General features: G+C 46.1%; 1 protein-coding gene across 2 annotated transcripts in view; it reads left to right on the forward strand.

Annotated features, from left to right (window-relative positions):
* The window catches only part of GLI3 (GLI family zinc finger 3), a 276948-nt gene extending 253872 nt beyond the window's left edge, over positions 1–23076 (forward strand). For both annotated transcript variants that reach the window (XM_058570605.1, XM_058570608.1), the window contains exons 11-15: positions 5016–5165; positions 6313–6477; positions 11562–11852; positions 16215–16542; positions 17470–23076. In XM_058570605.1, the coding sequence (XP_058426588.1) occupies positions 5016–5165; positions 6313–6477; positions 11562–11852; positions 16215–16542; positions 17470–19802 (3267 nt within the window). In that variant the 3' untranslated portion in view covers positions 19803–23076. The remainder of the gene's footprint in view (positions 1–5015; positions 5166–6312; positions 6478–11561; positions 11853–16214; positions 16543–17469) is intronic.
* Positions 23077–24308: the final 1232 nt, after the last annotated feature.

Genomic DNA, 24308 nt, shown 5'->3' on the forward strand with positions numbered 1-24308 from the left:
GGTCTCAGCCTTTCTTGGGGAATTGCCTGGTCCTGGCGTCTCTGTCCTGTTTATTCAGACAGGGAGAGTTCAGAGTGGCCCCACTGAGAGAGTTGGCACACAATGCTGTAATTTACACCATCTATCTCTCTCTGGCTCTTGGGCCTCTGGCAAATTGCATGTCTTTGTGTTGGATTAGTTTGGAATTTAATCATGCATTATTTTCCCTCCAATTAAATTATTTATATATTTGATTAACATTTTCACTGCTCGGAAGTCAAATTTTCAGTGAAACCACAAATAAACGCACACCCATTGAATTTCAGGCCAGCTTCACATGAGATCAGTCTGTCTACTGAATGTTAAGAATTCACTGCATATTACTGTTCTTAGCTGCCTAGGGTTTTGGTGGGCAAAGAATGTGTGCTCTTTCCACTCACTTCCAGGAACGTGATGCAGAGGGAGAAGTCTGTCTGGCCTACCTCCCTCTCCTTGTTTTAGCCCAGGATCCTGATTTTTATTCCTTCCTCCTGCCTTTTCTTTTCTCTGGCACTGAAACGTACCTCCTTCTAGTTTTACATCCTCAGGCTTGAGAGCCAGCCCGACAGAGCAAGTCATGGGCTCTGCTAACCCAAGAAGGAAACTTTGAAATCATCTAGTTCAAGGGTGAGCACGCAAATGGCCTGCAGGCCAGATCTGGCCCACTGCTTGTTTTTGCACAGCTCATGAGCAAAGAATGGTTTTTATAGTTTCAAACAGTGGGAAAAAAATTTTTAACGACTATTTCATGATGTGAAATTTTTGGTGTCCGTAGATAAACAGCTGTACCTGTTCATTGACATCTTGTCTATGGCTCTTCTCCAGAAACAGCAGCAGCGTTGAGTAGCTGCAACAGAGCCCTTTGGCCAGCAAATATTTACTATTTGGCTTTTTACGCTTAAAAGGTTTGCCAACACCTGATCTAGTTCATCACCCTGATTTTACAGATGAGAAAATTAAGAGCCAGATAGGAGAACTGACCTGTCCAAAGGTGCACAGCTCATAAGAAATTGATCTTCTGATGGCCCCAGTGCTCTCTCCACTGTGGCATAAGGGCTGACCTAAGACGAGCCCTGCAGGAGCACTGGCTGCAGAGGCCAAAGCAGCTTTTTGAAAGAAAAGTAAATATTTAGGACACATGGACGTGTCAAGTCTCTGATCTCTTAGAATTTTAATTCCCCTTGAAATCTAGCTCCAGGAAATATTTTAAGCTTAAAATGCATTTGAACTACCTAAATAGGCAGAAGGACGGCTGCATATTTCTTTATAGGAATTGATTACGTCTTATGCTTAGCATTTGGACCATAAAGACAAGCAAGATGGACCTGGTCCCTGCCTGCTGAGGTGGTAGAATCTCATTTCAAGAAAAATAACTTGTGGTCTCCATCCAAGTCTGTACTCGAGCAGTTTCAAAAAATTACAAAAGCACGTTAGATAGAACTCAGGTCCATTCTTTGAGGCAGAAAGGGAAAATTCCCAAGGTGCTAACCTTTCTGAAAGTGAGGTTGCTTCCACTGTCCAGTGCATGTTCTTCCCTGCCCTCCTCATGTGGAGACAGTACTGGGTGTTGTGCTCGTTGACTGGCACAGGGTTCCTGCTGCTGGAATTTTCAGACATTGTCCCAGAGGCCACGATCGATGAAACTTGGTGAGATATAACTATGAAATGATTTGATTTTTCCAGTCCCTGCCCTCGTCAGCTCGTTGTCAGTTCTCCCCTCCCAGCTTAGTAGCGGATCCCTCAACACCCTTGTAGGCAGCTTCTACAACTAAAACCCAGTCACTTTGGGTTACTAAAACCCATCTAGTTTAAACTTCTAACCTCACATTCACTTCAGAGCCTTCCTTCCCTATACTGGCCAGGCAAGCATTCAAGGGAGATGGTGGAGTGTTTGCTCCTCCTCTGCGGCCCCACCTGAAGGGGAAGACCTCTCCCCTCTCCTCCTAGAGTCTAGCTCCTGCAGTGTGTTGCGGAGGGGAACAGACGAGAGTCTCTTGGTCATCCCAGTTCCCCTTAGTAACGCCAATTAACTTTGATGCCCTTCTCCTCGGGGGCAGGCATCCAAGTGCTGGCTTCTAGTGGGGTGTATGTGAGTTCTCTCCAGGGGTATATCCCATTGTCTCGCTGCTGGAGACCTGACCCAGCACGCTGCATTCTAGGTGGGCCCAAACTTGGCTACCTCAGTGATATCCACCAGACCCATGGAAGCCCCTGCCTTCTTACACCAAGTGATGGCAATGCTGGAAGCCTCCTGTGTCTGCCTGGCCCATTCTCTCCCGCCATGCATGTTCCTCACCCTATTCCTCACAGACACCAAGTTCTGTCCTTCTGCAGATGCTTCTGTCTCATCTTTCTGCAATGGTGTCCCCCCCTTCTCCCCACTCCCATCCTTACCTGCACACCTGGCAGGTCTCCACTCATCCTTCAGTCCTCCTTTAAATGCCACTTCTTTGGAGAAGCTGACCCTGATCTCTGGTGCTCCACTCGGATTTGGGACCCTCTGTTAATTGTTTATATAAAACCCTCTTATTTCCCTTTATAACACTGATCACAACTATAATTGTATAGTAATTTAAGTCATTATCCTTTTCCCTCCAGTAGACTGTAATTTCCTTGGGGCAGGAATCATGTCTGTCTGATTCCCCAGCACAGGGCCAGCTGCGGAGTGGCACTCAGTACATATGTGTAAATACGTGCGAGATGAATGAAATGTTGCAACCCCAGCGTATTCCTTTTATTCCACCCAGCAAGATAGGGTTCACATTTGGATATCTTTCACGTCCTTTGAATTGTTCATAGTATATTATTTTAAAGCAGTAAGACACCTTATATTAAAATCTTATGGTATGAGTACTAGTGAAATGAGGTTGAAGGAAGATAAGCCAAAGCATAAAGTATAATTTCTTTTGCCTAGTGAAAGTTTAGTTTGTTGCGTGAGTCAAATCAATTCAACAAATATTTATGAGGACCTGCCAAGTACCAGGGACAGTTGTCAACTGCTGTTGAAACTATGAAACTAAAAGACGTGGGTCCTGGCCTCAAGGAGTAGGCTCAGCCCAAATTCTAATTCAGTTTTCCAATTTTAACTTTGCCTGCCTCCCTCCTCCCTTCCTGCTTCCCCGCCTCCCCTCCTTCCTTCTTTTTCTTTCACATATATTAATCCAAGGTCTCCAGCTTTATTTCCAATAACTTGGGGAAAAAACTGAACCAGGAGCAATTTTTATGGAGTGGTTTTGTGTGATCATTTATTTTTCTCCCTGGAAAGGAGAATGCAGAGAACCTCTCTGTATTATGTGGGCTTAAAGGCTGGCCTTCGGCACATATTTGGGACAATCCTGAGTGATGTGAGTGGACTGCAGAAATGGACTTGAAGCATAAATTTAAAGATTGCACATTGTCCCCCATCCAGCACATCTGTTCTCTTCATATACTTAGGTGCGCCAGCGTAACTTTCAAGAAACACTAATACTTAGGACAGTTGACTTTTTATAGGAAACCACATCTGTTTGTGACGGGGTTGCTGTACCATCGTGAACCTGAGAGATTCTCTGTGGTTCCTTGTCATGTGCAGAGCTTCTGGAAGGATCCTCGTTGTCTCCCAGTGCACTGTGCTGTGTCACCGACTCTTCTGTTCCTCAGGCTTTCTGGGAGCTGCTCAAGGAGAGGAGAGTGACTAGTCATTGCATTTCTCTGCCCTCCTCCAGTTTTAAACTCCAGACATAGCAGGACAGCCTCCTTTGTCCCTACAGCAGTAGGCCGCCTAGTGGAGTAACTGGGAAAGCCCCACTGTGATGGTGGAATTTTACCTGCAGGTCCCCAGGGACCACTCCCTTAGGAGCCAGAGCCTAAGGAGAAAGGAATGAAAGGTTCTGTCGCTGCTACACAGTGCATGGAACCCAAGGGGGGCTTTCTCCTATTGGACAAATTTATTTGTGGTGTATTTCTACGTACATTTGAGAAAGGCTTGCAAAAGCCTTAAATTAAGGCAAGTAAAACGTGGAGTCACCAGAGAATAAAACCAACAGGATCAACTGAGGACACAAATTTCCTCAGTAATCTATAACTGGACATTTAAATCACATAATCGCCTTATTGAAATTGACTTAAATTTCATCCAAATTAAGAATCTTCTCTTCCTCTGGTGCTACCGTAGGTTTCTCATGTCTCCCAGTGGGGAGGCACTTGATGTATGAATCCAAGGAACTCTATAAAAAATTACTCTAAAACTTTGAATTGATGAGGAATTCAGGGAAATTCATCTTCATTTTAAAAACTAAATTAATAGGATTGTAGAGCTGGAGAGAATCTTAGACACTAGGTAATCCATTCCTTTATTTTGTACATGAAGACAGCGAAGATCCTGAGAGACTAAAGCATTTGGTTGACGATCACCTGGTCCTCACCTTCAGTATCTGGTTCGTTTCTCTGTGATTCTTATCCAAGAAGAAATTCCACTAATTGGAAATAAAGTGTAGTTTGAAAAAGTACTTTGTTTTTTCTTGCTCCTTATTCCAAAATTGTACGTGTGTGCATGTGTGTGCGTGTGTGTGCATGTGCTTGTGCATGTGTGCCCTTTCTGCAGCCTGAGCCATGGCTCTAACCCACAGCCTAGAGTGCATGAGAGCTGGAGAGCACCCCTGTGGTCAGTCAGCCTTGAACCCCACTTGGCAGATGTGGCCTCCGGAGGTGCAGAGAGGACACATGTGGCTCACCCTGTTGCACAGTTCGGTTCTTCAGATGCTCTAGGCAGTACTTTTTCTGGGACACCAGGCTGCCTCCAGACAGGCCGCTCTGGCTGGTTAGGAAGTATACATGTGCATTTGGTAAGAGCAAACTTACTTAAGAAAGATACTAACTGGAACAAAACAATCCGTAATATAAAGTTATCGTGGAGTCTTTAGGGCTTATGTTGGGGCATTTTTGGCACTCCCTTCTGTCGCCTTCAGGAATGAGTAATACAATTCCATTTTATTTCTCTTCCTTTTTGCAAACCCCAGCATATAAATAATGATCATATTCATGGAGAGAAGAAGGAGTTTGTGTGCCGGTGGCTGGATTGCTCAAGAGAGCAGAAACCCTTCAAAGCCCAGTATATGTTGGTAGTGCACATGAGGAGACACACGGGAGAGAAGCCTCATAAATGCACTGTGAGTACACGAGTGGGGCAGGCTCTCGACGTAGGGCATCACCTCGCACGAGTGGGTGTCAGGTTTCATACCATGGACCCTTTGTCATACTCTCAGGGTGGTGCACGTGACGCCAGCTGGGGGGGGGGCCGGTGCAGCTGGGTGGTGCGAGGAGAGGGGTGGAGCATTGTCTGTGATAAATGCCAGGGTTTTGAGACGGGTTTCTGAAATGGAGAGGAAGCGAGGAATGGAGAAAGAGCCCTGATGGCTGAGCCCTGGGGGATGATGGAAGTGTTTTAGACCCGCACTGTCCAACACAGTGGCCACAAGCCACATACGCCTCTTGAGCGCTTTTGAGATGTGGCTAGAGCAACCGAGGAACTGATTTTTTAAATTTAATTTAACTTTAAATATAAATATCCCCACGTGGCTAGCAGCTATCATGTTGGACAGTGCAACTCTGCAGACTGGCAAGTCTTGGGGGGGACGCACTGGCTGGCTCTGGGAACGAGCACATGGCCACCATGCCTGTCCCAGCACAACTGCCCATTGCCCATTGCCCATTGTTCTTGGAGGGCAAAGGGAGGTGCCAGCTTCGACTTGAACAGCTTAAGTTGACTTTTTGAAAAGATAACCTATATGGCTCTAGAGTTTTTCCTTGTTCTGCTAGTCTGTCCCCATGGCCCAGAATAGACCTGTGAGTGGGCTGGGACTCCAGCGGGCTAAGCCTTCTTCCCTGAGGTGCCCGCCAGGCACACTGGGCACTGCTCAGCCCGGTACTTTACATCTTAAAGGCCCTTTACAAACATGATCAAATTCCATGCCTTTGTATGGACACAAAGCCATATTAATGAACTTTGTGCTGAATCTGAAATCAGTGGGAATTCAAGGAGATCAATGAGCAGATAATGAAACCCATTGTCCACATTGAGTGGTCTGTTAAAAAAAAAAAAAAAACTCCAGGACTTTGACTAGCACTGAAAATGCTCTCTCTCCAACTGCACTGAGCCCCATCTGAATCCCAACAAACGCAGAGTTTAGTGGACTTTTGTTCCTTGCTTTGAAAAGCTACTGACCCTCAAAACGCCAGCCTTTCATCAACTTTGAGGGCGTGGGAGGCATAAGCTGTTATTGTGTGGAGTAATCCAGATTTACCTGTTGTCTTCAGTTTGAAGGTTGCACAAAGGCCTACTCGAGACTAGAAAACTTGAAAACGCACTTGAGATCTCACACTGGAGAGAAGCCATACGTCTGTGAGCACGAAGGTTGCAACAAGGCTTTCTCAAATGCCTCCGACCGTGCCAAGCACCAAAACAGAACACATTCCAACGAGGTAAGGCTCCTCCAGGAGATGCTTTTTGGGCGCAGAGCTTGTGGGTGGAAACAAAGAACCTTCACGGGGAACGTGCATGAAGAGGCGAGCCTGTTCCATCTGTTTCCTCTTGGCCAGCCTGAGCGGGCGCTGACACTGCAGGTAAAGGCTTGGGACCCTGGAGGTAGGGCTGAAAACTGGGCCTGGTTTGAGAGTAATGCAGATGAAGAGGGAACTTCTTAAAACCCCTGGTAGGCGAGTTTCACGTTGTTCAGAACTGCCACCTACTGTTCAGACAGTAGGAGCATTTAACTTGGAATTGCGTCCACTGGCTCTGCCCAGAATAGCATTAATCCATGCAAAGGACAACCCTGTGAGCACCAAGGATAGATTCAGAAGCAATGTGTTGACAGCTGACAGCTTACTGCTAAGACAGCCACTTCTATTTGCTTTTTCCAGGTGGTATCTTCAAATGCATTATATCAAAAAAGACTTTTACAAAGCAACCAGCCTTGGCTAAATACAATTTCCAGACATTCTGAATTCCAAAGGATCTTAGAACCTATTCTCAGACCCCTAGAATGGCTTGTAGTCAATTATTTAAGATAACATATTGAGTAAATCTTTGTGTTCATGGGTGGATCCTGTTCTGTTGCTGTTATTTTTAGGTAGTTATCCCCGTAAAATTTCAGAGAAGCATAAGAATAAACATGATTTCAAATGATTTTGCTTTCATTTGAATGCTTATCTGCCTGCAGACCTCCAACTTTTCTTTGAAGGTTTAGTTCAAATTCTGGCTCTGTAAAGCCTTCTCTTGAATGAATCCAGAGATTAACAGAAAGCCTCCCCACATTTGGGGCAGAAATAGTGTAGCTAACCACAATTTGTTAACATGAGACATAGTTCTGCCCCACAAAGGATGTCATCAGTTTGCTTGAAAGGTGTGAGAGAAGGAGCATTTGACCTTGGCGTGGCTCTCATCTGACCTCACGAGGTGCCGGTCAAACCTATTCGTGATCTTCCAGTTGGAGAGCTGGGAGAGAGAATCAGGTAAAAGCATGGTGTACTGTTCAGCTCACTGGCCCCTGGCTGGAAGATGGTGAAGAGAGTCCTCAAATAGAGATAGGGCACAAACATCTCTAACTGAATTCACCACGCTCTCTACAAAGCACACTCACGCGTACACTCACACATGCAGACTCTTTTTGAAAAGGTGATGTTGGAATAAGGAAACGAGGCATTTAGAATCCTTATTATTGACCAACTCTTTGAAGATGTTTCAGGGGAGATGTCACATCTCCATTTTTTTATGTCAAAAATGCTTTTACTGTGTGCAATAGTTGCAGGGTAACCTGCTGTACTTGTTTTGTACAGAGTTTTAGGGAGTCCAGAATAGGCAAATCCACAGAGAAAGAAAGTCGATTAGTGGTGGCCAAGGCTGGGAGAGGGTGAATGGGGGTGACTGCTCACAGGTACAGGGCTTCTTTCTGGGATGGTGAAAATATTCTGGAACTTGATAGTGGTGATGATTGCACAACATTGTGAATATACTAAATGTCACTGAATTGTGTAGTTTAAAAGGGTTATTTTTATGGTATGTGAGTTTTATCTAAATTTAAAATATTTTAGGGGATTTGATTAATTTAACTTAGAATTTAGTTAATATATTTAACTACATTTCATATATTTAAGTACAATTTTGACTAGAAATTTTGAGGGTGTTCATTCCTATAGATTTTAGCACAAGGTTATCTCCTGTTTCTGTGGAGAAATTTGGGCAAGGGGATGTTAGAATTGGCACTGCCTAACTATAAACATACTTATTGAGCTTGTTGTCTTTTTATGGACTTAAAATATGTGCACGTCTGTTTGCTTTAATTAAGTGCATTATAGTTGAACTTGTATTCTTTGGAGGTAACAAGTGCCATGAGGTATGAGAGTTCAATATCTGTTAGGAGATGAAACGACACCTGGGTCAATAATATCTTTCACCGAGGTTGAGCAGTTTACCTAAAATAAATTACTAACATTGACTGTAAACACATAAATAAAATTTCATTCACAAACACGTAAGTCATTTTTCTCTATTCTCTATACAAGGCTTTGGACTTGCATATGAATGATGGACAGTTTCAGATACACCAAAATTAAGTTTGACCAGAAAATCCAGATTTGTGTAATCAGACAATCCTAAATGAATCCAGACATTTTCTTTCCTTTATTTGCTCTCTTACTTGTACCTTCATTCATTCACTGAACAAATATTGATAGCTGGTTTTGAACCAAGCACTGCTATTCTAGGGGTGGCAAATAGGGTGGAGTAGAACAGGAAAGGAGTAATTCCCATTCAGGGAAGCCAGTCTGGCTTCCTCCCCCACCCCCAGGCTGCCCTGCCCATTTAGGGCCACTGGACCATAGCAGTGGCCTCTGACAGGACTCCCTACTCCAGACCTGCAGCTCCTGTTCCTCCCAGAGCCACACTAGGCAGGTTTCCTTGAGCTCTGATTCAGTTGTACCTCCCTCTCCAGAAAGTTCCAAGGGCTCAAGTTTAGACTCCTTAGGCTTGTGCCCCTTATTACCTGGCCCAAGCCTGCCCTGCCACTCTTGACCTCTCACCATGGTGACCACAAATGGAACCTTCCAGACAACCTGTGCTTGAACTGCTATGCCCGCATGCATGAAGTGGTCCCACCACTGGACTTCTCAGGACATTCTTTTTTGGCATCCTCTTACCCTCATTTTTATCCCTCAGAATCTTTTCCTTCTTTCAGGACCCAACTGCAATGCCTCCTCCTAATCAAAGCTCCCTTACTGAGTACTTACTGTATGCAACACATGTTGGTAGGCACCTCATGTACATTGTCTTATTTAACCCTCCCCATGATCCCATGAGCTGGGCATTATACCCAGATATAGGAACTTAAAAACTGATGCCTCCCACGATCATCCCAACTAAAAAATGATTCCCCCTCGTCCCTATCCTTCTGTAGCATGCACACTTTGTATTGTAGATAATTACATGCTGTCTCATTTTTCCTACCATATTTTATATTCCTTGAGATTAAATCCTGTAGTATACAACTTTGGGTTAAGTGAGAATCATTAAATGTTTATTGAAAAATTTTATTTCGGTAAATTCTACAAAGTCAGGTAGAAAAAGTATCAACTGCTTTCACAAAGTACCTTTCCGTGCAGGGAGTCAAAAAGGTAGTGACCACGCCAAAAGTTGAATATCCAGGACAGGCAACGTGGGTAATTCAGTAAGTCTGACAACATCTATCTTTGCCTACAATTATTTTTCACTTCAGTCATTGATCACAACAAAATTTGGTGGCCAAGCTATGTAATTAGGTTAATGTGTTTTGTTGTGAAGCATAAGTTTCCTGAACCTGTGTTCTTGCAGGTGGGTCATGTATGAGTTCACATGGGAGGGTACGTGGGCACACATGTACTTGTATGTGCTGGGAGCTGACGAACATTGGTAGACTCATTCCACCTCCAGATGTGTCCTCAATTCCAGGCCAGCCCAATACACACATGCATATATTTATCGGAAGAGTGGCTCTTCGAACATGTGGTGCTGGCCTGGCTTTGTGCTCCCTCTCTCTCCTCATCCCCGCACTCCTGCCTCATACATCCCAGTCTGCCTGCTGATGGAACAGCCTGTCACAGCCGCACAGTGAGCAAGCCTAGGGCCGATGTCAGAACACTCTAAGGTAATAGCACTGATAGTCAGAGCCATTCTTCTGTCCCTAATGCGTAGAATTTCATGTGCTCGTTTCATTTTATATATATATATATATATATATATATATATATATATATATATATATATGTACTGCAAATCACACAAGCTTCTGAATAGAAGTAATTCATGGTTAATGGGAATCAATTCTACCCAAAAGAATCTCAAATTTGGAGGTGAAATCTCTCAGGATAATTTTTGGAATCTTCACTTCACTACATTAGGACATTTCATCATTTTAGGTGGCACTCAGTGTGTTCTTGTGCTTTTAGTGAAAAAGCACGTTTTAGACACATACTTTCTGTAAGACAAGGCATCCTTTTTAATATAATGGATGCATTATATTAATCATGCTTTTTTGACTATTGCTTACCTAATAGCTCATCTTCTGTTGTACATAGATATAAATATATACTCAGATAAGCATTCACGAATATATTATATTTCAAGCCAAGTAAACAAAATCACAATTTTGAAGTTGGTCATGAATACAATGGCAGCAGTTCTGTGATTTGAGTAAATATTCAGTTATAAGCATCGATATAATTTTTTATGACTCTCTGTAGGCTTGATCACTGGCCCACATAGAAAATGAAATTAGCATTAAATACTTTATAGACCTCAGTACTCAGACCAGGACTCCTCGTCTCCAGGACACCATGCGTCAGCCCTCTTCAGTTTATGAGTGAGCATTCATAGAAGGTCTAACAGGGCTTTACGACTTTGAAGATAAGAAAGATTCTGGATATTCTGAGCCCTGAACATCCCCACGCAGCTGTAATACTATCCAAAGGAACATATTTTAGTGATACATAACATGGGAGAGGCTGTAGGCAATTTTCTTATTATGCCTATGTGTAAAGAGCCCATTTTCAAAGGGGGCAGGGTGATGTTAGATCTGAGAACCGGGACATCCACAAGAAATTTCCTCACACAAGCTTTGTAGCATTCTTCTGATTGGATAATGGGTGTCTTTCAAGCCGCCTTCCATCATCATAATCATCATCATCTTCACCATCATCATCCTCAAATATCTATTGAGCAGCTACCGTGACACCACGATGCTTCTTCCTACTCACAGGATAAATGTTCCCAAGAACATAAAGGCAATTTACATGTTCTTAGCTCTCCCTGAGCACTCTCTGAAATGATCTATTAAAGCTGGGTTCTGTGGACCCTGAACAATGTTCAAATGGCCTTTATTAAACCCTTAGTACCCAGAGGTATTTGAACACCTCAAAGCTTTGTGAAAGTGCTTTGAAAGAATTAAAAATATAATGTGCAACCACAAAAGGCTGTCGGGCTGGGGCGTAATCGCTTTCATAACAATCTGTTATTTCATTCTTGTGGCATTTGGCAGAAACCATATGTGTGCAAAATCCCAGGCTGCACGAAGCGCTACACAGACCCAAGCTCCCTCCGGAAACACGTGAAGACAGTGCACGGCCCAGAGGCTCATGTCACCAAGAAGCAGCGTGGGGACATACATCCACGGCCCCCACAACCGCGAGATTCCAGCAGCCATTCACAGGGCAGGTCGCCCAGCCGGCAGACTCAGGGAGCCCTTGGTGAGCAGAAGGACCTCAGCAACACTACCTCAAAGCGGGAAGAATGCCTCCAAGTGAAAACGGTCAAGGCCGAGAAGCCCATGGTATGTCATTCGCTTTCCTGCTGATTTTCCCAAAGCCGTCCTGGGTCATTTAAAAGAACCAGGAGGGCACCCAGAGGGACAGACTGCTCCTGCCCTCACTGCGTCAGGCTCTCTGGTTTAAGGAGGTGAGGAGCTCAGCGATCTGGATTGCTTACTCGAAGTTGATCTCCATAGAATAACTCAGCTCAGAAAAGCTTTTCAAGGTTTCCTAACTGGTTTTTAAAATCGAGCTGGAACCGTACCAACTTGTGGCAGGTAGAAAGACACAACTGTCTCTATTTTCAGTGGGCCCGTGATATAGAAAATCACTCAGTCGGTCTCTCTGTAAACATGTTTTCTATCTTCTTTGCCCTGGTGACCAAGATAAATAAGCCATGGTCCCTGTTCTTTAGGGGTTCACAGTCCAGTGGGATGGGCAAACCAATAAACAGATACAACTCAGTGTGATGGGGCTTGAACACACGTCTGTGTAAGTGCTTTCCGGAAGGGAACTAAGTGCCAGTGCTCTGGAGGACCCGCTGCAGGAGGCAAGCAGTGGAGATGGCGCCGAGTTCAGCACTCAGTGAGGGGAAGGAGCAGGTCCTGGCATAGCCAAGCACGAGCTGTGGGGCCCCGGGGGGGTGTGCAGTAGTAGAAAGGAGTGAGGATAAAAAGAGGGGGTATGCTTTTGCTGGTGATGGGGAATGGCACAGCATGGCTGACTTTTTAGAAAAGACAACCCCAGTGCCAGTCTAGAGATTAGCTTGATAGACTGGGGACCCGGTGAGCAGTGGTGCCTGGACCAGGAGATGGAGAGCAAGGGAGTGATCTGAATGATGTCATCAGCAAAAATCTTTATGGTTTGGTGACGAATAGAATATATAGATTACGCTACTGTTGCAGCTTCTTTCAAACTTCAGTTGGTGATTTTGCTTTATGTATGTGCCCTAATAAAACATCTAAAATTTTCTAAGAGACAAGACAAATGAAGAGAGTAGCTATCAGAGGAGACTCAGTCCCTTTGTGTTTGGCCACATGTGTAACGGAGTCAGCTGTGTGAATGTGTTGGGTTCTGGTCTGTCACTCTCTGGATGTGGAGGAAACGTACCAGGTAGAAGTCACATGCTGAGACTTCCAGATGCATGGAAAGAATCAGAGAGGCAGGTTTACACTCAGTTTAAGGAAGCATTGTCTTAAAATTAGAGAAGTCCAGCAATTGGATGGACATCCTATGAATTCCCGAGTGATGGCACTGTGCAGCAGTACATATGGGCGAGGAATAATGCACCTACAGTTCCAGAATCGACTGAGTGGAATTTAATGACTTCCTGAATTTTAATGACTTACTGAGTTTATCTTTGAGTCTTAGAAAGTGACATTAAGTCGAGCCGCAAAGAAACTTCCAGATTTACCATTATTTCCCAGGAGGTAGCTGTACTTTGCTTTTAAAAAGCACCTTAGTAAAAAGTTTATATATGTATTATGACTGATCACTATCCTCTTAAATTAATCAGTTCATAAACTGTGTTTTATAGACTTTGTTAGGGGGAGCACATATCAATTTTCTAAAGTAAAGTCCACCTCTATAATAATTATGCAGAACATTCAACAGTTTATCCTCAAATGTTTAATGAAACGAGGAAAGTGAATTTGTGGTCTCCTCAATTATGTCATGGAAAGACAGTGATTTCTGTTCTTAGGACATCCTAAGAACCCAAAGTCCCTTCTACCTTTAATGTACATCCCTAGCTCAAGAAAACTTATCATCTCCTCTCCAAACACCCACTATTTAGAAACAAAATTAGTAGAAATAAAATTTGGCAGCCATTTGGCTCAGTGATGTCCGAGATGCCCCAAGATGCGAAATATTTCATAAAGAAATTAAGTCATAGAAACATAGGGCTGGAAGAGCTCATGGAGATGAGACTAGACCCCATATTTTACAGGGGAGGAAATGAAGGCTCAGTGACCTTAGGGTATTAATCAGATTTCCACTGTAGACTATGTGTATGGAGATGTACACACACATAAGAGTAGATATCTTCATAGACATGTACTAATGCACACGAGATTTACATTCCTAATAGTCTTTCTTTAAAAACTTGTCTTTGATTTGATCATCATGCTATAAATTAAATTCTTTCTTCTTTTTTCTTATTAATCCAACATCTCTTCTGTGTAATGCTCCTAAATGTCTTGTTCTCACTTCCTAAGGACAGTGGGTAATAAGGTGAGGGAATTTTGGCTTCTCTGCTCTTTTTGTTTTGTTTTCATTTTAACATTTAACTTTTATTCATTTCATGTTTCTTTAGTTTTTGTGCTTTGTGATCTCTTTGGTAGTGAACATTACTCAGATCTGCTTCAAACATAGAAGCAATGTGCTTTGAACATTCAGCATGTGGAAATGTGGAGTTAGATGGTGAAATTCATTGTCCTTTTTGTCTAGGTTTTCATAATAAATCACACTGGGGCCGACCAAGCAGATGTTCTTAAAGACTATTTAACTATCGTATTCACTAGTGTAAATTCAGACCAGACGTGCTCCACCTTCCTTGAGGAGGATCTGGATACATTTGTTGTTAACAATTTAATCTACATTTAAATGTCTGAGCTCCTTTAAGCAGTTTTCTAATTATAAGTACGTTTCTGCCTTCTTCTGTGCCCTTGTGGAAGCGTGAGTCTGCATGTGCGTGTGTATGTGCACATACACACGGATTCATGTACACACACACTCTGATTTGACAATCCAAGAGTGAACAACATCCAGAGCCCTGGATGCTCCAGGAACCTCAGGAAGGAGCAGGTGGTCTGGCATTCCAAGACTCTGCTGAAGCAAAAGCATAAGCAAGGCTTCATGAACTCATGATCAGCTTTGTGTGTCTTATTTTGCTCTGCTTGGTTGCCCAGGACAAACTTAGTGTATCACGTGGCACTCACTTAGAAAGTGTTCATTTGCTTGGGTGTATGTACTGTGGTTGCAGAAAAAGTGTAACAGGTTCCACTGAGAAGACCTGTGCCCCAAACCCCTTCCTGACAACCCTGTGCATTCCACCCAGGAAGACAGTGGTCTGTAATTGAGGGTGTGCAGTTCTCTCTCCCTCGAGAATTTGTTCTTTTGGCTGCCGTCACGCTCCATTTTTAGAGTAACACTGGAGAAGGGGCTGCAGAGGAATGGAAGTAGCACTGGGCCGGGAGTCTAGGCTGGTTACATCATTACCTTTGTGACTTTGGGCAGTCACTGAACTTCTCTGAACATCACTTTCTTATCTGTATGAAAAGGGTTAGATTGTTTATCAATGAGGGCACCAGGGGAATTTGAGATAGAACAGTTTTAGGTTGTGCAGACTGCTCATTGCAGGCCATTTTAGTCTGCTCCCAGACATGGAGACAGCGAGCTCTCGACTCCCCATCTCCAGGAGCCCCTGGAGGGGGTCCTTTCCCTGATGGAGAACCAGTGGACTTGATTAAGTTCCCAACTAGTTGCAGAATTGTCTTACACAGTCCACTTGGTTGGAGTTAGGGAAACATGGCCCAATTCTCCTGATGAAATGCTAGGGACACAGTAGGGGAAGGGGCGGGTCCTTCCCCAGACCCTGGATGGCTGCGACTTGCAGCCTTTCCTGCCCTCTGGGCATAGCAGAAGCTAAGGGATTGAAGTTTTACCTCTTACAACTGCCTTTACCCACACCCTGCTTGGAGTTCTACAAAGTGGGACAATGTAGAAGGAAGGGACAGAGGTTACAAAGAGCTTGGGGCCCAGCCCTGAACAGCTTAGAGGGCTCTTGTTGGAGAGGAGGTAACGTGAGCTCATGGAGCATAGCTTCCAGGTGTGTATTAGCCGAGCAAAATGAACCAAGGACTAAAGGCCCCTAGGATAGTAATAGTTGCTAATGCTCTCTGAGCCAATCAGTGACTATTATCCAGGTCTTTTTATACTTTGTGTGCTCTCAGGGCTTCACACTTAATTCCCACAACAATCCCTAAGATAGATAAACTGTCCCGGTTTCGTAGATAAGGAAACTGAGGTTTAGAGTGGCTAAGTAATTTGCCCAAAGAATAAAGTCGTGGAAGTGGGATTGGAACCAAGGAGGTGTGTTTGTGGAGTTGGCATTTGGGACAGGATTCCATGGCTGACGTCATGCACTCACATCACATCCAGCACCCCCTGCTATCCATTGCCCCACCACCACCACTGCACATCTTCCTGGTGTTCCATCCGCCATTGTGGTCCAGAGCGGCCACCTCCACTCACCAGAGCATAGTTCTTCTCATTCAACCCACTGAGAGTCCTGCAGGTCTTGATCTGCATGATCTCTCATTTTTGACTCCCTTTCCTTTTTGCTTCTTGGTAACATTTCTTTCCTTTCCTCTTGACCCCAACAGACATCTCAGCCAAGCCCTGGTGGTCAGTCTTCATGCAGCAGCCAACAGTCCCCCATCAGCAACTATTCCAACAGTGGGCTCGAGCTTCCTCTGACCGACGGAGGTGGTGTAGGAGACCTCAGTGTCATCGATGAAACCCCAATCATGGACTCGACCATTTCCACTGCAACCACAGCCCTTGCTTTGCAAGCCAGGAGAAACCCGGCAGGGACTAAATGGATGGAGCATGTAAAACTAGAAAGGCTCAAACAAGTGAATGGAACGCTTCCACGACTGAACCCCATTCTACCCCCCAAAGCCCCTGCAGTCTCTCCTCTCATAGGAAACAGTGAGTTTGGCGTCAGACCTCATGTCTGCTCGGGGGTTTCTGTTCTTTTAAATGTAGCCAGGTCACTGTGAGAGGAACTGGCACTTGGTTTTATGTTTGGTAGTTTCTCCACCAGCCCTAAAATTATGCTGTAACCATGCATAGTAATGTTGCCTTTCTGGAGAGTCCATATTTTCAAAGCAGGCAGTCAGAGGATAATACTGAAACAGAAAGTAAGACTGTGCATGACTCATATCCGATGGTGAAATAACAGCTGTCAGACCAGGGAAAGGAAATCCAGCAGCAGAGGCGTCTGTGGTCCGCGCCTGTCTCTGGTTTCCACATCTACAACCGGGAGTTAGCAGCCACCTTGCCTGATGTTTGCCCAGTTCAAGGACAGGCAAGTACCCTTTCCCATTGTCAGCCCCAAGGCCATCTTTGCTTCTGAGCTTACACTGACTACCTGGAGCGTATCCTAAGAGTGATCCGCCCCACCCCACCAACTCAGGTGCGTTACACCTTCATTGGATATCACAGGAAGCCCTGAGCGTGGATACGAAACTCCTGGAGTGCCTTGGGCCTGGGGACTTCCTCTGACTTGAGCACTATGTACATCCTGGGACTCTTCATTTTGCTTTTGCACTACGCCATTGAAAGAACTTAACTGATCCAGGGAGTTGCTATTGTTTTGTTTAAGCCAGATGGGCAAACTTCGCTGTGGGCCATGTGCTCTAGTAAATAAATTTTTATTGGCACCCAGCCTCCCCCATTCCTTCTCTGTGACCTGTGACCCTTTGGTGCTACATGCCAGAGGTGGGTGGCTGTGACAGAGACGCCTGGCACCGGGAAACCGAATTTAGTTACGACCTAGCCCTTTACAGACAGTTTGTCCAGGACTGTTTTAAGTCATCGTGAAACGACTCCATCTCTCCCTCCCTTTCTCTCCAGGCACACAGCCCAGTACCAGCTGCAGTTTGGGTGGGCCCATGACCCTCCTCCCGAACAGAAGCGACCTTTCTGGAGTGGACATCACCATGTTGAACATGCTCAACAGGAGGGACAGCAGCACCAGCACCATCAGCTCCGCCTACCTGAGCAGCCGCCGCTCCTCGGGCATCTCGCCCTGCTTTTCCAGCCGGAGATCCAGCGAGGCATCCCAGGCCGAGGGTCGGCCCCAGAACGTGAGCGTGGCCGACTCCTACGACCCCATTTCCACCGACGCCTCGCGCAGGTCCAGCGAGGCCAGCCAGTGCGACGGCCTGCCCAGCCTGCTCAGCCTCACGCCAGCCCAGCAGTACCGCCTGAAAGCCAAGTACGCCGCCGCCACCGGCGGGCCGCCGCCCACGCCGCTGCCCAACATGGAGAGGATGAGCCTGAAGACCAGGATGGCCCTGCTCGGGGAGGGCAGGGAGCCCGCGGGGGGCCTGCCCCCCGTCCCCCCTCCCCGGAGGTGCAGCGACGGGGGCGCCCACAGTTACGGCCGGCGCCCTCTGTTGCCCCAGGACGCGCTGGGCACTGGTGGGAGAAGAGCCAGCGACCCTGTGCGGACGGTCTCGGAGAACCTCGCCCTGCCCAGGGTGCAGCGGTTCAACAGCCTGAACAGCTTCAACCCCCCGGTTCTGCCTCCATCCCTAGAAAAGCGCAACTTAGTGCTGCAGAATTACACACGGCCCGAGGGCGGCGCCTCCCGCCACTTCCACTTGTCTCCCTGTCCTCCCAGCATTACTGAGCACGTCACCCTGGAGTCCCTGACCGTGGACGCCGACGTGAACCTGAACGATGAGGATTTCTTGCCCGACGACGTGGTGCAGTATTTAAATTCCCAGAACCAAGCAGGGTATGAGCAGCACTTCCAGAGCGCCATCTCTGACGACAGCAAAGTGCCCCACGGGCCTGGCTTGGGGAGCGGGCCCGGCGACTTTGACCCGCCCGGGCTGCCAGATGGCCACGCCAGCCAGCAGTGCCGCGCGCTGGAGCAGCCCTGCACCGAGACCGGCAAGTCCGACCTGCCCATTCAGTGGAACGAGGTCAGCTCAGGCAGCGCCGACCTGTCCTCCTCCAAGCTGAAGTGTGGCCAGCGGGCCGCGGGGCCGCAGGCGCGAGCCTTCGGGTTGTACAACACCGGGGGCGTGCACCCGCAGAACACGCTGAGGAGTGGGGTCGGCCCGGCTGCGGGCTATCAGACCCTCGGGGAGCACGGCGGCGCCTACGGCGGCCCAGAGCACTTGGTGAGTCACAGTGGCGGCGCTGGCGCCATCGGAAACGCCTTCCATGAACAGCCCTATAAGGCCCAGCAGTACAGAAGCGGCCTCACCAGGCAGCCCGGGGCCCCTGGCCTGCTCGACGGTTCCTGCGGTGCTGGCATTCAGGCGGCAAAGCTGAAAAGCACCACCATGGGAGGGAACGGCAGCCAGCCAGATTTTGGCCTGTCGGTGGTGCCCAGTGAGTCAGCTGGCAGTACAGTGGGTGGCATGCCGACCCAAGACCCCGTGGGCCAGGGGTACCTGGCCCCTCAGCTCCTTAGCGACAGCATGCACCAGCAGGGGGCAGGCCGCCCCGGGCAGCAGATGCTGGGGCAGGTTAGTGCTACCTCACACATCAACGTCTATCAAGGGCCAGAGGGTGGCCTGCCAGGGCCTCCCGGCATGAACAGCCAGCCCTCAAGCTTGGCAGCTGTCAGGGGCTACCAGCCATGTGCCGGCTATGGGGGCAGCAGGCGCCAGGCTGTGCCGAGGGGCAGCCTTGCTCTGCAGCAAGGACAGCTCAGTGACATGAGTCAGACCTGCAGGGTGAACGGCATCAAGATGGAGATGCAAGGGCAGCCCCATCAGCTCTGTTCTAATGTGCAGAGTTACTCTGGTCAGTTCTATGACCAAACCGTTGGCTTCAGTCAGCAAGACATGAAAACTGGTTCATTCTCCATTTCAGAAGGCAACTGCCTGCTACAGGGTGCCAGCGCCGAAAACTCTGAGTTACTTTCCCCAGGTGCTAACCAAGTGACAAGCACAGTTGACAGCCTTGACAGCCATGACCTGGAAGGGGTGCAGATTGATTTCGACGCAATCATAGACGACGGGGACCACGCCAGCCTGATGTCAGGAGCCCTGAGCCCAAGTATCCTTCAGAACCTTTCCCATAGCTCGTCCCGCCTCACGACGCCGCGAGCGTCCCTCCCGTTGCCAGCGCTGTCTGTGAGCACCACCAACATGGCCATCGGGGACATGAGCTCTTTGCTGACCTCCCTCGCGGAAGAAAGCAAATTCCTTGCAGTTATGCAGTAGGCGTTAGGAAGAAAGGACTGCCAAGAGATGTGGAACTTTAGGAGTTTAAAAGGTTAAATGGACTCCGTTTTTTGCTGGTTTGTTTTTTTAGTTCTGTATGTATTTTAGCATTCTCATCTCACCTAACTGGGATGTGTTTCAAGTATATTCCTTTTATGGAAAAGGACTCTGAAAAACCCTAAAGTATTCTAGGGAGAAACTGTCTTCCATTTCAGTTTTGAATCAGTATTGTTTCACTCAAACCACCCTCTTTTTTTTTTCAACTGTAAGCCCGCCCCCCACTTTTTAGTAAACCAGTGTAAATGTGTGACGTGCATGTTCTTCCTTCTTTTCGAAGAGAGGTCAGACTAAAGGATTGGACACGTTTCTCTGTCGCTCAAAGGAAATAGGAGTTGGTGTGCTTTTGACCAAGGGGTTACACTTCCAGCGTTTTAAATTTTCCTTTACATATGCTCAACGTTTGTTTTTGGCTTTTGGTTTTTTTTTTAATTCCCACATTGGGTGTGAGGATCAGAATATGGATAGTGAGTTTAAGAATCTTTTATGGGTGCGCTGTAGCAGGGATAACAGATTTATGACATGCTCCCCACCCCTAATTCAGTTCAGGGCATACTTTTCAACAGTTGCACACAAGTGGAAATTTGGGGCTCTTGCAAGTGAACTAGTTTGCTCACAGTTTGGGTTTAAAATTCTTCCTGTCTGTAAGTGTGCTCTGGGTGGGTCTGTCTATATGGTCAGTTCTCAGTTATCTACTTTGCCTCCTCTGCCTCTGTCTTCATGAGTGTTCAGTGCTGTCAGCACTCCAGGGAGAGAGGGGAGGGCACTTGGTGACACTCAGACACATTGCAACTTAGATCTGTTCTGGTAAGAAGTTTGGTAGATTGTAGATTGAAGCTATTGGGTAGAATTAGTTTGGGGAATAGGTGTGGGTTTGCTGTATTTGTTGATGAGTTCCATCTCTTCCCCCATTATCATTGATAACTGAGAAATGATTATATATATAGTTCTAAGTATATAGGTACTTAACCCCACAGCCAGCTATGTCATTAACATATATTAATTCTACTGTAGTGAAGGAGTATTTCTATTCTAAGCACCCTATTTTAGGGGATTTATAAAACTTAGTTGGAAAAGACAAAGCTCACATACAATGATAGTTGGAATAAATTGCTTCAACCATTTTTAGTATTTGAGAGCACTCGGGAGGATGTTAGTAGCTGTGTGGATGCCTTTTTTTACACCCTATCTGTAAATGCTGCATCCATTTAAGAAGTTAAATGTTCTATGCAGTTAGTCCTTAATGTGGACTTCATCTGGACTTTTGTTTTGAATTAAAACATTTAAAGATTTAAGAAGTACAGCTACTCCCACGTGCATTGATACACATAAAAGACATACTATGTGTGCACAGAGTACATGGATTATCCAGCATTTTACTTTTAAAAATATGTAAACTATTAAAAGTATTAACACCCCAGACTACCTGCTGTATTCTATCCCGTTGACCCTGGCGTTGGACTTATCCAAAGTGATTCATGAGTCAATTGTGTGGCTTTTTCCCTTTATTCCTGCCAATTAAATTAGTATTAGACAAAATCAAGTAGAATAAAATATTAGATAATAGAAAGAATGTTAGGACCAGCCCATTTTTCACATGTTTATTTTCTCTCATTTGGACCAAGAATCTCAGTGGGGAGGTCAACGTGCCCTTTGGGACTTTGTGGCCAAGACAGTTGGGTTTGCTTTCAACTCAGTCTTCCTGAGATCAGCAGGGGGATGCTGAGATTTCTCCCACCATTCTCCCACAGGCAGCATCTTTTAGATCCAAGGATGCATCTGCTTTGGAATGGAGCCCAAAAGCAAAAGACAGCTACTGATCTGAGCTCAGTAGGGTTGAGTCTCTGCCACTTTTCAATGGAAACAGCAAGGCTTTTTCCATGTTCCTCAAGCGGGTCATGATCCGGTCACAAAATCAGTGATCCATTCCCTGAATCTCCTTTTTCCCTGAACCTCAAAATCTCCAGGTCCTGGTCTTAGCTTGCATGCTCTTGTGGTTTGGCCCAGTCTCTGTCCTCTTCTTTCTGACTCCTTTCCCCAGCAATATTCCTGGGTGTGACCTGCATTTCTCAATTACCATAATTTCCTGTCTCATCTTTGCCCTACATGAAAGGATGGACAGCGATTGGGATGAGCACTGCTGTCATCTTGTGCCTCTGCTTTTTCCTTTGGTGTCAGGTCATTCTCTGGGTTGCCTCCTTTCTTTACTTTTTCTTTTCATACTTTTTTCCTTGCTACTGCCTTTAGATTTGCAGGAGACACACTTCAGCTCAGTATGTGGCTTCTCTCAACATGGAAGTCTCAGAAGATGGAGGAGGGGAGGGACAGAAGAGGAAAGTGTACTCTTCCAGGAGTTCGGTGCTGTGTCATGACACTCAGTGGAAGGAAGGTCTTTGGGGGCCACTCAGAAGAGTCCTGTCTGGACATCGATCTCTGTAGACTAGCATCTCCTGTGGTGGGGAACACCCCCAGCCTCCAACCTTCTTTCCACTTCTCTGACCCGTGCGTTTAGGGAGATAGTGCCGACTCACTGGTGTCACATCCTACTTCTTCACGCAGGCTCATAAATGGTACTCCTGTTTAACATCTGTGTTAAATGTGTTTTTATTTGTCAAATCATTTTGTTTTATTTTCTAAAGAACTAGACTGCCCTGTTCCTCACACCTTGGCTCATCCTCTTGAGCCACAGAGTTTTGATTCTTGCAATGTATGTGCCTTATTTTGTGTTAATCTTGTCGATGCGAGGGACCAGTCGGTGTTGCCCAATCAGAGCTCGAGGTTGCACGCTTCCTGGCCGAGAGCAGATTGTTGCTGTCTGAGCTGTCCTGTAACCTGGTTTCCCGTGTTGTTTTGAACTGATAGGAGGGTGTTCTCTTCTGACAAGTTACTGTTCTGTATCCTGCAAACGTGTAAGATAAAATACAAGTTCATTTTTTTCACCTTTTTTAGATTTTTAAAAAATAAAATGTGTAAGCCTTTTTTAAAAGAAACACATGTAAATACATTTAAGTATTGTAGGCGTAGTGTTCGGATGTTGCTGGCCCTGGGCCTTCCTCGACTCAGCCTGCAGCCCGTGCGATGCCCCCACGCCCACCTCAAGCCCAGGGCTGCAGCCCCGCCACAGATGGACGTGACTTTTGCTTTCAGAACCACTTAGTCCTTTTGTAACAGAGAGAAAGAACGATGTTTCTTACGATGTCAATAAAAAACTCTTTGTACTGAAGTTTTTAGTGGGTTGTTTATTTAATTCATAGCTGAATGGCAAGAGTGCTTTCTTTGGAAAAATCCAGAACCTGTGTTTGGACCCAGACCCCCCCCATACAAGCTGAGTGGACTTTTGCCCTGAGCCCAGATTCCTCATCCCTAAGCTGGAGACGAGGATGCTGATACCCTAGCTAGTGGCGGTGTGAGGGTGTGAGCCTTGGAGGCATGCCGTTTCTAGCCAAACTCTGTGAGGAAGGGCGTGAATAAGGTTTAATGTCTAACAACTTGTCCTTCTTTTATATATTATCCTCTCGTTTCAGTTACCCTAATGCACTTTAACAGAAAATTGGACGTGGTAGAAGCCTACTTTTATGTGGCTTTTAATAACTGACTATAGACAGAAATGTAAGCTCTTCCTCTCATTTGTCTTTTCTCATCAGCTTGCAGTATTATCCTCCAGATCACCATAAAAGACTCCAAGAGTCTCCCTTCCTCTTTCTGAGTAGCAGCTGGTGTCCTGTGAGCCACCACCCGAGGGCACTGGTTGTTGCTGGGAAGGGCAGGGGGTCCTGGTTGTCAGTATCACAAGGCTACAAGGATGGGTGTGGCCCTCGTGCAAATGCACACGTGCACATACACACAGAGGCACACACACATGTACACACGCACAGGTGCACCGGCACATGTCCTAAGGCAACTCCCATCTTGTGGGGGATGGTGTCTCCCTCCCTGTCGCCTTCTGCAGGGGTTCTGCAGTTAGGGGGATGCTTCATGCTTTTCTACTTCACAAAGGAGAATTTCCTCCCATAAACCCAAAATTCTTTGCTTTTATAACCAGATCCCTCACGTTAGATGTCCAAATGAATTCAGATAAAACATAAGAGGGGCTGGCCTGGTGGCATAGCGGTTAAGTTCGCGCGTTCTGCTTTAGTGGCCCGGGGCTCGCCAGTTCAGATCCTGGGCGCGGACTTACTGCTCATCAAGCCATGCTGAGGCACGCGTCCCACACAGAAGAACTACAACTCTACAACTATGATACACAACTATGTATTGGGGCTTTGGGGAGAACAAAGAAAAAAATAAAAGAGGAAGATTGGCAACAGATGTTAGCGCAGGGCCAATCTTCCTCCCCCCAAAAACAGAGAGATGTACATTATAAAAAAAAAAAGAAAGAAACTATATGAACATATACCCTACCTTAGGTATAAATTGTCAGCTTACAAAGATGCATGCCATGGAGCAAGT

This window comes from Diceros bicornis, chromosome 3 (genome assembly GCF_020826845.1).
Source record: "Diceros bicornis minor isolate mBicDic1 chromosome 3, mDicBic1.mat.cur, whole genome shotgun sequence".
Lineage (NCBI taxonomy): Eukaryota > Metazoa > Chordata > Mammalia > Perissodactyla > Rhinocerotidae > Diceros > Diceros bicornis.